The sequence below is a fragment of the Vipera berus genome (genome assembly GCF_964194415.1).
Source record: "Vipera berus genome assembly, chromosome: 2".
NCBI classification, from domain to species: Eukaryota; Metazoa; Chordata; class Lepidosauria; order Squamata; family Viperidae; genus Vipera; species Vipera berus.
The window spans coordinates 130,513,353-130,527,921 of NC_138203.1; the positions used below are offsets into that span (position 1 = coordinate 130,513,353).

At 41.9% G+C, this 14,569-nt stretch overlaps 1 protein-coding gene across 1 annotated transcript in view; it reads left to right on the forward strand.

The window, feature by feature from the left end:
- The first annotated feature begins 6,234 nt into the window (after positions 1-6,234).
- EIF4B (eukaryotic translation initiation factor 4B) overlaps positions 6,235-14,569 on the forward strand; it is a 36,357-nt gene continuing 28,022 nt past the window's right edge. The window contains exon 1 of the mRNA XM_081318358.1: positions 6,235-6,256. Within this exon, the coding sequence (XP_081174484.1) occupies positions 6,244-6,256 (13 nt within the window). The 5' untranslated portion in view covers positions 6,235-6,243. The remainder of the gene's footprint in view (positions 6,257-14,569) is intronic.

Consider the following 14,569-nt stretch of genomic DNA (forward strand, 5'->3'; position numbering starts at 1 on the left):
TGCCCTACGCACAGTCACTCATGCGCTTGTGACCTCCCAGATAGACTACTGCAATGCTCTCTACATGGGGCTGCCCTTGAGGACCACTTGGAGGCTTCAGCTGGTGCAGAATGCAGCCGCGCGAGTTGTGATGGGGGTTTCCCGATACTCCCATGTAACGCCTCTTCTCCGCGAGCTGCATTGGCTTCCAGTTGCCCTCCGGGTGAGATTCAAGGTGCTGGTGATGACCTATAAAGCCCCAAATGGCATGGGTCCGGATTATCTTAGGGAGCACCTGCTGCCAGCATCAACTTCCCATTGTCCTGTGTGCTCCCAAAGGGAGGGCCTCCTCAGGGTCCCGCCGGTCAGGGAGTGCCGGCGGGCGATCCCCAGGGGGAAAGCGTTCTCGGTGGGCGTGCCTTCCCTATAGAATCAACTGCCTGTGGAACTCCGGATCGCCCCCAACCTTCGCTCGTTTCGCCGGGACCTAAAAACTTGGCTATTTGAGTTAGCCGGCCTGGACTGAGGGGTTTTAAGGTTTTAAATTTTAAATTTTAAACTTTTGGGGGGCTATTAATTTTATTTTATTTTAATTTGTACATTGCACTGTTTTAATTTGCCCTGTAAACCGCCCTGAGTCCCTCGGGAAAAGGGTGGTATATAAATCGAAACAAATAAAATAAATAAACTAGGAGATCACCAGGGAATATTAGGCTACCCTGGAAAGTTCTAAAAAAAGACAAAGCAATTCCATCTAGTTGCCAAGAAAATTGTCAAGATACTTTAAAGTCATCGAAAATCAAATTCAGCTAGAACAAGGCTTTACGTTTAGCTGCCATTTCTTTGCCTTGTTCTAAATTAAAAAACCATTTTCTTCCTCTATTCCACTGCCTTTTCCAACTCTACAATATCCCTTCTGAAATTCTATTCAGTAATCAGAGCGACAGAAAGTACTGTAATAATATTGTAATTCGTGTAATAAAATTGTGGTGTCAGTTGCGTAAATGGCAGGTCGAAGTAACAAAATGTGTGCCACATCTTTGGAATGCAGCTCCACCCCCTGGACACTGCTGTGGAAAGTCACAATACAAACATGAAAGAAAAGGTGTGTCGTGAGGTCACAACCCATGTTTTGCCAGTTGGGCATCATCGTGGCTGGATGCAGATGCTTACATTTGTAGCTGTTGCATATCTAATCGAAATGTTCTAAGTTCTCTTATCATGATAGATAATGATCTGTTCTGAGATGTCTATTTCTCCCTCACCCTTTGAAATATCCTGCTGTCTGAGGTGAGTCTGGCCTGCTCCTTCTGGCCTTCAGGAGGAACCTTAAGACCTATCTCTGCCAGTTGCATGGGACCTTTCAGGCTGGAAGCGGTTGGTGCAGTGACTGAAGGCATCACCCCTGCTCCGTGTGATTTTTTACTCTTTTCCTCTATTTAATTCTTGTCATTTTAACTGCTTCCATATTTACAACTGTACTTTACATTTCTATTTTATTGCACCGTAACCAACCCAGAGTCATTCCGGATGGCGAGATGGCAGCATACAGTATAAAATAAATAAATAAATAGGATTGATACGAGAAGTCTATCATGATGGATACAATATGTTCTAAGATTTCTTTCCCGATTAGTCAGTGAACATTCAGATCTCCATAGGCATATACCGTACAGTATGTAACGTTAGGAATTATTTGATCCTAAGACATATATTAACACTCGTTTATAGTCCATCTGAAGGCAAACAGGCGTACACAGAGAGAGCTTGCTGCCATTTAAAAAAAACAACTTTTCTGGATAAGAGCCACTTCATCAGAGCCACAAAAATGCCTTATCAGCTACTATGAGAATAATAAAAGGAGGGAAAAAAATCCAATAGCACTGAGACAGTCAGGGATGAAATGGAAAAATATGTAGGCGACGAAAAATGTAACACAACTATTAATGCTTGTAGTTCACTGCTCACCTACTTTTTTAATCCTACTTCTTAAATACATGAAAGTGTATCCCCCACATAGGAACAACATTTCATGATTGGGATGAACTCCATATATATGGCTATAAAGTGACAAAAGCCTATGCCATAATGTATATATTACGTTCCACAAGATTCTTTATAAATTTCACAGTAATAATTGGGATAGGGAGAAGTCTATAGGATAATCAGTCCAGGCAATAAATATATTGATCAGAGGTTAAGATATGACAAGTGGGAGGATGCCGTTCAAAATATATAACGGCTGGCACTTGAAATAATAGATAAAATCGGCATTCAGTGCTGTTACCACTTCTCACAATTGTTTGATGGGATTTTAATACTTTTAAACAGGCTGATAACTATTTTTGATTTTGCAGACCTCTGAGGATTTTTTTGGGGGGGGGACCCCAACGGATCTTTTGACCACACTTTAAAAAACACTGTTTTAAATAATCATACATTTCTAATATTTCTTAAGATACAGAACAATTTTTTCAGGGGTTATCTGCTGTTCCAATCAGACAGACTCTGAATGACAAATGCTGTATTTTATATGCAGGATCATTCTTTGAAAAAAACAAATTTCTTCCAGTTTTAAATAATTGTTTTCCCAAGCTGAAGTTGAGTGAAATTTTGTTTACAAATAAAAATTTGAAATGGAAATACAAGCCAGTTTAGCTCATCACAACTCAGTCACTAGGTATATCTTTTTATCTTTCAAGCAGACGATTGGAGTCTAGCTTTTTAATCAAGATATATTTGTCTGTTTACGTATTTTAGTCAGTTGATATTGAATGAAACTTTATTGTCAAAGTACAACCATGTATACGTTCAGATTGGCTGAGCCTCCCTTCGTGCCCCCATCCCCAACTCACAGTGACACAAACCCTCCATCTTATTACACCATGTGAGCTAATTGCACAACACACCGGCCTCACAAGTCAATCATGCATAAAGTTTATAAAATTATTTCCCGTTCAAAACCTTAACAGCCCATGGATAAAAGCTGTTCTTCAGCCTGTTGGTACGGCTGGCTATACTCCTATATCTCCTACCCATGGTAGGAGAGTAAAGAGATACCGTCCAGGGTATGAATCATCCTTGAGAATTTTCCTCACTCTTCCAAGGCAGCGAGCCCTGGCGATGTCATCCAGTGGTGTCAGGGGACAGCCCACAATGTCTTGTGCTGTGCTCACCACCCTCTGTAATGCTTTCCTATCTGCAGCTGTCAGACCAGCATAAAAAGGTAAAGGTAAAGGTTCCCCTGCACATGCATGCTAGTCGTTTCCGACTCTAGGGGCCGGTGCTCATCTCCGTTTCAAAGCCGAAGAGCCAGCGCTTGTCCGAGGACGTCTCTGTGGTCATGTGGCTGGCATGACTGGATGCCAAAGGCGCACGGAACGCTGTTACCTTCCCACCTTAGTGGTCCCTATTTTTCTATTTGCATTTTTACGTGCTTTTGAACTGCTAGGTTGGCAGAAGCTGGAACAAGTGACAGGTGCTCACTCTGTTACGCGGCACTCGGGATTCGACACACCAAACTGGCAACCTTCTGATTGACAGGCTCAGTGTCCTAACCCACTGAGCCACCGCGTCCCTATTATACCAAACCACAATACAGTACGAGAGGACGCTCTCTATAGTAGACTAGTAAAAGGGTTATTAGCCGTTGTTCTCCGCTGTTCTTCCGCAAGACCCTGAGAAAGTGAAGTCTCTGTTGGGCCTTTCTGGCCACCTGCGTTGTATTGACTTTCCAGGTAAGATCTTCCAGAGGTAGACTCCCTGGAATTTAAGGGAGGAAACTCTCTTCGCACAGTCTCCACACAACTCTCTCCACATATTACAGCAAAGGCTCTCTGAAGCAACTTAAGGCTAGGGCATTGTAAAATATTATTAAATAATGAAAACTAGTATGTAAAAATTTTAAATAATGAAAACTAATTTATATGGACAGTGACGTGGCTGTTAAGTGAATCCAGCTACCGCTCCCTTGTTGGAAGCTATCTGGGAAGGTTACAGATGGTGATCATCACACGCAACAGGGACTATATATATATAAAAAAGAGGAACAAACAGTCACTACCACATGCTTCTCCCAGAAGAAGGAAGCTGAAGCCACCAGCCTGATGATGACGGATGGGATTTCTTCGAAACGTTGCTTTCACACCTTCAATTCTACGTGGGAAAAAACCCGAATAACCAAAGATCCACATACAAACACCCGCGAAAACCTCAGAAAACATACGGTATATATGTATATATATATATATATATATATATATATATATATATATATATATATATATATATATATATATATATATATATATATATATATATATATATATATATTTATGTAAAGGTAAAGGTTCCCCCCACATGCGTGCTAATCGTTTCCAACTCTAGGGCCGGTGCTCATCTCCGTTTCAAAGCCGAAGAGCCAGCGCTTGTCCGAGAACGTCTCCGTGGTCATGTGGCCGGCATGACCCGTTGCATGGACAATATATCAGGGCTTTTCATAGCAAGGTGTCAAAAACTTGATGACCAAAAAAAAGGAAAGTAAAAAAGTGATGAAGTACAGGTTGTCCTCGACTTACAACAGTTTGCTTAGTGACTGTTTGAAGTTACAATGGCAGTGAAAAAAGTGCCCCCGAGCCACAGCTGATCAAAACACCTGTCTGCCTGCCTAGCAGTGCTCTTCCCCCGGTCCGAGGCTTTCATTGTTGTGAGCATTTCTGTTGAGGATTGGCAGCGGGGGTGGTGTGGGGTGGTGTTTGGTTTTTATTCCCCCCGTCTGCTGGGTGGTTGCAGCAGGTTTTGGTCACTTCACATGACCCTGGGACACTGACCATCATAAATGTGAATCAGTTGCCAAGCATCTGAATGTAACTCACAAGACCCTGGAGATGCTGGAACATTCCAGCTGATAAGCACTTCTTCTGGGCTCAGCAGAAGAGCCAGGATCAGCGCCGAGCTCCAGCTGGAGCCTGGTGCTGATCCTGGTGCTTCCACTGAGCCCTGACAGCCCTGCAGCTCCAACCATCTCTTGCTCAGGCTTGTGGGGTCCTGCCACCGGTTCAGCTCATTCTCCTCCCCCACTACCACTTTTCTAGGATGGTCACGTACCACATGCCAGGTGCCAATGTACTACAAGTGGTACCCTACCACTGGTTGAAAAGCCCTGATACACACAGACACACACACGTATGTATGTATGTATGTATGTATATGTATAAGGGACGCGGTGGCTCAGTGGGTTAGGACACTGAGCTTGTCGATCAGATGGTTGGCAGTTCAGCGGGTCGAATCCCGAGTGCCACGTAACAGAGTGAGCGCCTGTTACTCATCCCAGCTTCTGCCACTACGGTGGGAAGGTAACAGCGTTCCGTGCGCCTTTGGCGTCTAGTCATGCCAGCCACATGACCATGGAGACATCCTTGGACAAGTGCTGGCTCTTCGGCTTTGAAACGGAGATGAGCACCGGCCCCTAGAGCACGCATGTGTGGGCGAACCTTTACCTTATGTATATGTATATACATATACATATGACAAATATATATGTCAGTTGCCAATCGTGGGGACGCTGCAACTGTTGTGTGAAAAATAGTCATGTCACTTTTTTTGATGCCATTTTAACTGTAAATCGAGGCCTACTTGTAAAATAAAACATCGTATTCTGATGCATTCTATCTTGGATGTTGTCCCCTGATAGCCAGCAAGCTGGACAAAAACGAGAAAGGAATGCAAATAAAATATTCTTCATGGGTAAAACCTCTGTCCAATGCAATATTGCTGGCAGGAAGGTATGGGTTTAGGAGCAAAATACCTAGAATGGAAACCGTTAAGACAATTTATTTTAATTGCAGCTGTGTGTAAAAACATAAGTAAGTTCAAAATCTCCGATGCCTATCCACATTTTCATTTCCTAATTCTAAAGTTTCCAAAGTCTCTGATTTTCAGATTGTGGGAGGTCCAATATTAATTTATCCGAGGCACCAGGCTGCGGTACATTCAGTAACAACGTCACCGCCGGAGAGCGAAGATTTTTTTAAAAAAGGAAATTTTCCTATCCAGGCCTTCCGACGTTTGTTCCCTCGCGCTTGGTCTCCATCACCGCTCTGGGGTGGTGAACCGCAGAGCCAATTCGCCCCTTTGGTTTCTCGCCTAATTCCCTCCCCCAATTTTTTTTTTTGCCTCCGCCCTTCTGAGGGAGGTGGTGCCGCCTTCGCTATAATCACGTGACGGGCGCATCCGGGCCTTTTGCCTTCTCTCGCTCATCCCAACATGGCGGCCTCAGGTGAGCGGTGCTCCGCGGGACACGGGCCTTGGCTTGAAAGACAGGCCGGCAGGGCCCGGGTTGATCTTATTCCAAGGCCGGGTTGCAGGGGAGAGGCCTGCAGTGAAACGTCCGCGGGCCCCCTCGGCGTCTCTTTTGGGGCCCGCTGGGCGCCGACGAGGGCGGCGGCGGCGGCGGCGGCGGGGGGGGGGGGCTAAAGCCGGATCGGCGCGCGCCGTGGTTTCGAACGCGACAAGCGGCCTTGCTGGTTCTGCTTTCGGGCACGCGGCTTTCTGGAAGGCGGGCGGGCGGAAGCAGCGCCGCGTGCCCGAATAAGTGACCCAGCGATCTGCACGTGCGGGCTGGGGAGGGGAGGGGGAGCGGGGGGGGGAAGGAGGAGGAGGAGGAGGCGGCGGCGAGCAGATGGAACCTTCGGCCGCATTCCAATGCGCAGTCGCGGCGGGCACGGGTGAAGTCGGGGGATGGGGGGGGAGGGGAAGAAGAACCTGGGCGGCACCCACGTGGGTGTAGCTCCTGATGGCTTCCCCACAGTCTGGGCCAGGGGTAGGCAACCTCGGCTCTTTTTATGACTCATGGACTTCAACTCCCAGAATTCCTGAGCCAGCCAAGCTGGCTCAGGAATTCTGGGAGTTGAAGTCCATGAGTCATAAAAGAGCCGAGGTTGCCTACCCCTGGTCTGGGCTTAGGAGCGAGATGTGTGGTGTAGTGCCGAAACGCGCGACGAGAGTGAGATTTGGGCTGTCCTTTCTCGCCCCGCGGCCCGTCATTTTCACTTTTGCTGCCAGAGCTTTTTCTCCCCGCCCCCCCCCCCGCTTCTCTCCCGCATCTGGAGAAGGAATTAATAGTAATAATAATAATAATAAAAAATACTTAAGAGCTGAAAGGTGCCCGTCGGGAAATCCTCCCGTCGGGATGTGTCTGCGGGGTCACGAGGACGTGAGGTGGCGTTGGGCCCTGAGCCGTTGTTTGCCTATCTCAGGGGTAGGCAACCTTGGCTCTTTTATGACTCGCGGACTTCAACTCCCAGAATTCCTGAGCCAGCATAGCTGGCTCAGGAATTCTGGGAGTTGAAGTCCGCGAGTCATAAAAGAGCCAAGGTTGCCGACCCCTGGCCTATCTGGTGAATGTCTCGCCATGACGTAAGAAGATTGGCCTACCTTGTGGGAGGCTGCTCTTAAGGGATTTCTGAAGGAAGGGGAAACGCTGTTTAAAAAATAAATAAATAAACGTTCCGGGAGCCTTAGGTAGATGTTGTGTCGTGTGTCGTCCTCTCTAGAAATGGGAGGAGGCGGCCTTCCCTTTCTCGGAATGGGAGTGTGTGTGTGTGTGTGTGTGTGTGTTGGGGGGGGCACTGCCTAGTTTATGCATGCAGTAAAGTCTGCATAAGGTTCCTTTTCTCTCACCTGCCCTCCCATACTCTTCGTCAATTAAACGTCCTGTATATTTCTAAAAATGGGGTTTTATGTTCAGGCTCTTCCTAGAATAGCTCTGTATGCTGGCTGATTACCTTTCTGACATTTGCCACGAGATGTGTGTGTGTGTGTCCGTTATAGAGAGCCTTATATCGCCACTGCCACAATTGGGGGGGGGGTTGTTGGAATGTGGAATTGTGATATATGTGGTAGAATGAACTCTTTTATCAGTCCGACCTATAGAATAGGCTTTTAAAACAGGTTTTTTTTTAAAAAAAAAATTGTTCAGTCGCTAAGTCTGCCTCAAGAGCATGCCCAGGCTCTCCTGCCCTCCATTGTCTCCTTGAGTCTGTCCAAATTTAAAACAGTAGTTCTCTTTTTTTTTATAAGTAGAAAGCCAGTAAATCGTGAAGCAGATTGGGTAGGGCGTATGCATTTATGTTCTTCTGCTTTCCTATGTGTTTGTGAGTGTGCGTTTACTGTTGGGAAACATGAATCATGAATGACGTCCCTCATGAAAATATCAAATGATTTGGATGACTTTTAGCATTTGGTTATCTTATATGAATAGTTAAAGCCTACCCTGCAATCCTCTTTTCAGCGGTTTTTGGCTGTTATATGCGTACTCCAGATAATGCTGCTTATGTAGCTTTGTTCTTGGAAGGAATACCTGGGCTTGAAATGTACTACTTATCAGGATCCTTGAATAGAATTTTGCGATTTAATTTTGAAGCTTTTATTTGCAGGGCTTCCTCATAACTATAGATCATAGTGTGACCACTTTTTAATGGTAAAGCCTTAGTTAATTTCTAATTGGCTACATACTTCTAGCTCTAGTTGTTTACCCTTATCTGCCATTACTGTCTCAAATACACTATTTGCCCAAAAGGCACTTTTGGAAAAAGGATAGATCTGTGATAGATTTAATAGGATTACCAGGTAGCAGGATTGTTCCTAGCTTGATTGATGAAACATATTAGAAGAATATTTAGATGTCAAGAATTTTATCACATTATTTCTCAGAAGATTAGTACTGGCAGAAAGTTTCTTTAAAAAATAGCTTTTTGATTTCCAGTATTTTTTACCTGCATCTGCATGTTATCTAGGAAGTGCATTCTCAGTTCATAAGGAATGTAGCAAAATTTTCTAATTTAGATGCGATTCCCCAGAGGAAAGATGACAAATTGAATCATGATAATTAAAAACATTTACTTAGGGATCTTAATCCCTCTTCCCAGCTGGGTGCATAGAATGCACATGGTTGTTTTAAATGTACATATAATTACAAAACAAATATAACTGCAATAGAAATTGGTTGCTAGCCAGTATACTGTAGATATTTCTGTAGAAGTATTCTAAAGTGTACTATAACTTGACTGCACCAATCACTAATTTATGCGAGAAATCCAGCAGAAAAAAAAGTACTGTGTAAGTACTATGGGTCTTTTTTTCCTTCCATTCAATGATATCCAGTTCTTGGAGGCTGCCTGGATAAGTCCTTGCAGTTTTCTTAGCAAGTGGTTTGCCACTTCCTACTTCCTGGAACTGAAGAGAAAATGACTAGCCCAAGTTGGGTCAACCAGCTGTCTTTGTGCTTAAGGGTGGGACCAGTCTTTGAGTTTCTAGCTGATGCCTTAACCACTGAAACCAAACTAGCTGTATTAATCTAAACCTTTTAGGAATAGCACCATGTAGTAATTCTAAAAGGTTTAGATTCATTTAAATTGTATTATGCAATTCCCAGGATGTGACTGATCCTTTGTCTTAAACAGAAGTCCTGTTGCAAGGTTGCCCACACTATGACCAACACCCAATTGTTAGCACGTGAAACAGATCAACACAGTTGAAACTTTGGGCTTTCCCAGAACTCAGGCATATATGCCCCAATGCCTGTATGTGCCTTCAAATCAGTGTTGATTTGAAATACTGTATGTGCCTTCGAATTAATCTTAGTCTTAACCTTGGGTGATTGCCTGGAGAAATTGTTGCAATATTCTTGGCCAAATTTCAAAAGTGGTTTGCTCTTGCCTGCTTCCTAAGGTTGAGAATGACTGGCCAGTAGTCACCCCACTGGCTTTGTGCCTAAAGCTGGACTAGAACTTATGCTCTCCTGCTTTGTAGCCTAATACTTTAAACATTGTACCAAGGTGGTTCCCAATATTTGTCCCAAAGCTATCTGCAAATTCATTGTCCGATGCATAAATATGGGAACAATTTGCTTCATGCTGGAATTCTGAAAATTAATATTGAAGGTGTATTTATCACTTACTTAATCTCTCTATATCAATCCTATTTTGTTTTTCAAGATAATGCTAACAATAAGGGGTTTTTTTTCTCTTCAGGTGGTTTCCCCACTCCCAAACGAGCACCTAGAATTGCCTGTTATCTTTTCCTCATTTACTTTATAATATATATATAGTTTGGAACAATAATGTCTGTGTGAATTAAGTGTGTATAATGTTCAGTTTATTTTCCCACACTGCATTATTTCCAGTCTAAATGCTTCTGTGGGTAGAGTGGGAATATAGGTGAAAAGGACAAAAAAACCTAGATGTATTGCTTTTGGCTACATTTTTGCTATTTCAGGCAGATGAAAATTAATAGCAATATTAGAGCCCTCTCTGGGTGGTTTACAAAGTCAGCCTATTGCCCCCAACATTTTACCGACCTCGGAAGGATGGAAAACTGAGTCAACCTTGAGCCCACCATAATTGAACTCATGGCAGTGAGCAGTGAGTCAGCCTGCAGTATTGCATTCTAACCACTGCGCCACCATGGCTCATATAATAATAGGATAATGTATATAAATGTAATATAAATGTAGATTTGATCTGTTAACAATCTGATGATCTGAATATATGTGATATAAAGTTAGGTTTGATTTATATCAGGATATGTTTTGGCAATTTGCTCAACAGAATATTACCGGTATTTGGAATGTTGTTCCGGACTCTTGTCTTGGTTAAAGATTACTTCCATAGCCAAAGAGTTACTAAGCACATCATAAAGATAAATTTATACAGTTAATAGCAATGTTTTTGACATATACTGTTTGTCAGCACTTAGACTAAGCTTATATATCACTATATATGTGAAATATTCATATTTGAAATAAAATATGAAAGATTCCCAAGCAAAGAGACAGTCTCTCCCATTGCACTGGAACGATAGAGCACGTACCCACAACATGGAAAAGTGAGGGGGAAAATTAGGATACAGAATAAAGGCAGCCTGTTTTCCAATAGCTTGGAAATGATTTTCACAATAAGGTTTTACCTCTGTGCTTCTTCTTACAGCTCACTATAGTTCCCAAACTTGCCAAAACAGATTTTGAGGTTATGTGAGAGACTGAAAATAGGAGATATACAGTTGGCTTCCATTCCAGTTCCATTTAACAGAAGAGTTTTATAATTCCATTTAATGAGGTTGAAACCATATATTGAGTTAAAAAAACTAACATAATATTAAGCTATGATTTCTTTAAAGAAGACATTTTTAGTTTAGCTCAAATAACATTCCAAGCTCAAACCAAACAAACAATTATTGTTTTGTAAGAAGGATAAATCAGCATTTCATATATTATATTAAACCAAAAATCCTGGTTTATAAATTACAGAGTTCATATATACACTAGGGTGAAATGAAGAAAACCAATACCACTCGGTGTTATTTGAGAACCCATTTTTGTTGTTTTGAACCCATAAACAGATTTATATGAAAATTTTATATTTTTAATTGGAATCTGAAAGAGTTTATTTACCATGATTTGTTCTGGTTTTCCAGAGTCTTCGCTTCCCTAATCTGGCTGTTGATACCAGTAATTAAACCTGGAGCCTTGCATTCATAGCATGTATTATGTACCAGCTTCTCTCCTCTATGATAGTAAAATGTTTAAGGCAAATTTGTTCATCATTACTTCATAGATACTGTACATCCATGTAACTTGGATGTATGGAAGCGGTTTATCATTGCTTTTTTCTCAAGATGGAAATGGTTTATCATTGGTTTCTGAGCCCATAGTCCAGTGATTCTATTTCTAACAGGGCTGTTTAAAATATGGAATCCAATTGGCCTCAAGGATTCCAGTCTCTTCTGGTTATGCAGAGCTTGCTTGTGGAGGTCCTTATATCTAGAAAATCTAACTAATGACACAAATAAGGCAACTCTTCATGTACTTAAAGGCACATCTTTTGCCAGTCTTGCCATGAAGTCATAATGCGATGATGTAATTGAAATTATCACAATGTGGAGACATGATGGAGGCAAATAAAAATGTCTCTGTAAGTTGTCTATAGGGATTACACTCTTAATAAGAGACGGGAGGGAGCAAATAGTTTAAAACCATGCCGTTTATCTTTGGTCAGGGACTGACCAAGTACTATGCAGGTTGCAGAAGAAAGTAAGTAACATGAGCCGAGAGCAGCAGCTGAATCATTAAATATTTGTAAAGCATTGCCAATCCATTTTATATATTGGCCCCAATGTCTTACCCTTCGTGCAAAATTCTTAGGGTGCAACTGTTGTACAGGAGAAGATATAACCCTAACAGAATCTGCAGGCACCCTGAAATACTAGTAAAGGTGTTATGTAATGAACTCTCTTATTAGCATTGGATTGTTATTCTTTTAATGTTGCTTCCTTATTAGTTTTCCTTAGTAATTGCAGAGACAAAATCTACATTGTTTACAGTAGCCTCTGAATGCACATTGCCCTTTAAGAATAATGCAAATATAAAGGAAATCTTAGCACACTGTAACTGTCTTTGTGATACCAGTTTTTGGAGAAGGACATTTATCCGTGTGTTGCTCATATTATACGTTTGCTCCAGAACAAATTTGAAGCAGCAACTAGTCACTCCTAGAAATTGAAAAGACAAGAGTGCTTTTATAACATAGCATTATTTAGTATGAATTGACATGGGAATAAAGATTTCCCCCCAATCTTTTATACCATTCTCTTTTTATATTTGCTTTTCTCATCGTTATATCTCCTTAATTTTTTCTCTTCATATATCTTTTTTCATTAGGGAATTTATTTTTTTAGGCCACCCTGTATACCTTTTTCTATTGTTTTTTATTCGGTTTTCATTTATGCTATTATAATCAGTGTCTCAGGATTTTTAAATTTTATCTATATCTATATATCTAGATCAGACATGTCAAACACAAGGCCCGGGGGCCGGATCCGGCCCGCGAAGTGGTTTCATGCGGCCCGCGAAGCCATCCTGGAAACAGTGAGGGAACGGCCCCCGCTGCCTTGGCCCTGGCCTAGAGACCCTCCTGCCAGAGACCCTCAGATCTGTCCCACTCCTGCCCAGGCCCCCATAGGCACCCTTCATGCGAACGATGTAGAGCTGGCCACGCCCACCCAGTAGGCCATACGCACTCTAGCCACGCCCACCCAGTAGACCACGCCCACCCTGGCCATACCCACCCGGCCCCCTGAGGGCAACCACAATGCTGATGTGGCCCTCAATGAAATTGAGTTTGACATCCCTGATCTAGATAGATAGATAGATAGATAGATAGATAGATAGATAGATAGATAGATAGATAGATAGATAGATATAGGATTAACTACCATTTGAACAGATGGTGACATTTAACATTTAAATTAAATTCTTAAAATTAACACCACTTTGTGGTTGGCAGCTGAATTCTTTCTACTAGTCAAATTACAGACAGTTACCGTAGGACCAGATCTTTTCTTCATCTGAATTTTGAAATACTGTTTTTGAAATTATATTAATATACGAATTTTACAAATACAGGATTTTCAGTCTTGGGGACAAATTTGGTTAGAATTCCCCAATTTACTGCACGTATTCTGGTAAGCTATACTATGGGTGGGTTTTGCCATGACTTGCAGACTTGGCTAATTAACTCTAAGGTTGTTTCGGATTAATATGATCAGTGATACAGCTATGTTTATTTGGCAATAATCAGTTGCCTATCTTTTATGTTGCGGGTATATGAGTACTTTGCAGAAATGGGAAATGATTAATATAGAAACCATCCAGTTGTTTCAGGAGTACTGTAGACTACTGTCTTTAAAAAGTACAGGTCAGATTCAGATATTTTTTTCTTCCTTGGAAATCAATGGTCAGTTGAAGTTTATCACATTTATGAACATAGACTGCAATATTTACTGAAATTGCACACCCCTAAGAACATAAGTAGCAGAGTGAGCGCCTGTTACTTGTCCCAGCTTCTGCCAACCTAGCAGTTCAAAAGCACGTAAAAATGCAAGTAGGAAAAATAGGGACCACTCTGGTGGGAAGGTAACAGCGTTCCGTGCGCCTTTGGCGTCTAGTCATGCCGGCCACATGACCACGGAGACGTCCTCGGACAAGCGCTGGCTCTTCGGCTTTGAAACGGAGATGAGCACCGGCCCCTAGAGTTGGAAACAACTAGCACGCCTGTGCGGGGGAGCCTTTACCTTTACCTAAGAATATAAGTAGCTATTCTTTGATGAATTCTGTGATAACTGTAGAAAGTTTTGTTATTTAAAGACGGTAGTTTGTTAATTATAATAGGGTCTCTTGCAAATACATTTATCGACAAGCAAGTTTCTTTTTAAAATATAACTTTTATTAAGAATTTTAATTACATTAGTAAAAACAACTACAAACTAAAAGAAGATAATAGGGGGAAAAAGATGTGAGCAAAAAATGCTTATTTTAACCCTGATTAGATAAATCAGTTTTGTATTTCTTCTTTCTAACAGTATTAATCTTTAATCCAATCAAATATTGTCGTTGGATTTAATTTCTTTTTCATTCTTTTTTACCCCATTGCTCAGATTGCTTCAAGTCTTGAACAAGCCTCTTTTATAGATCTAATAAGAAGACATTTTCCATGTCATTCTCTTGGTTTATCATTTCTATTTCCTTTTTAATTTT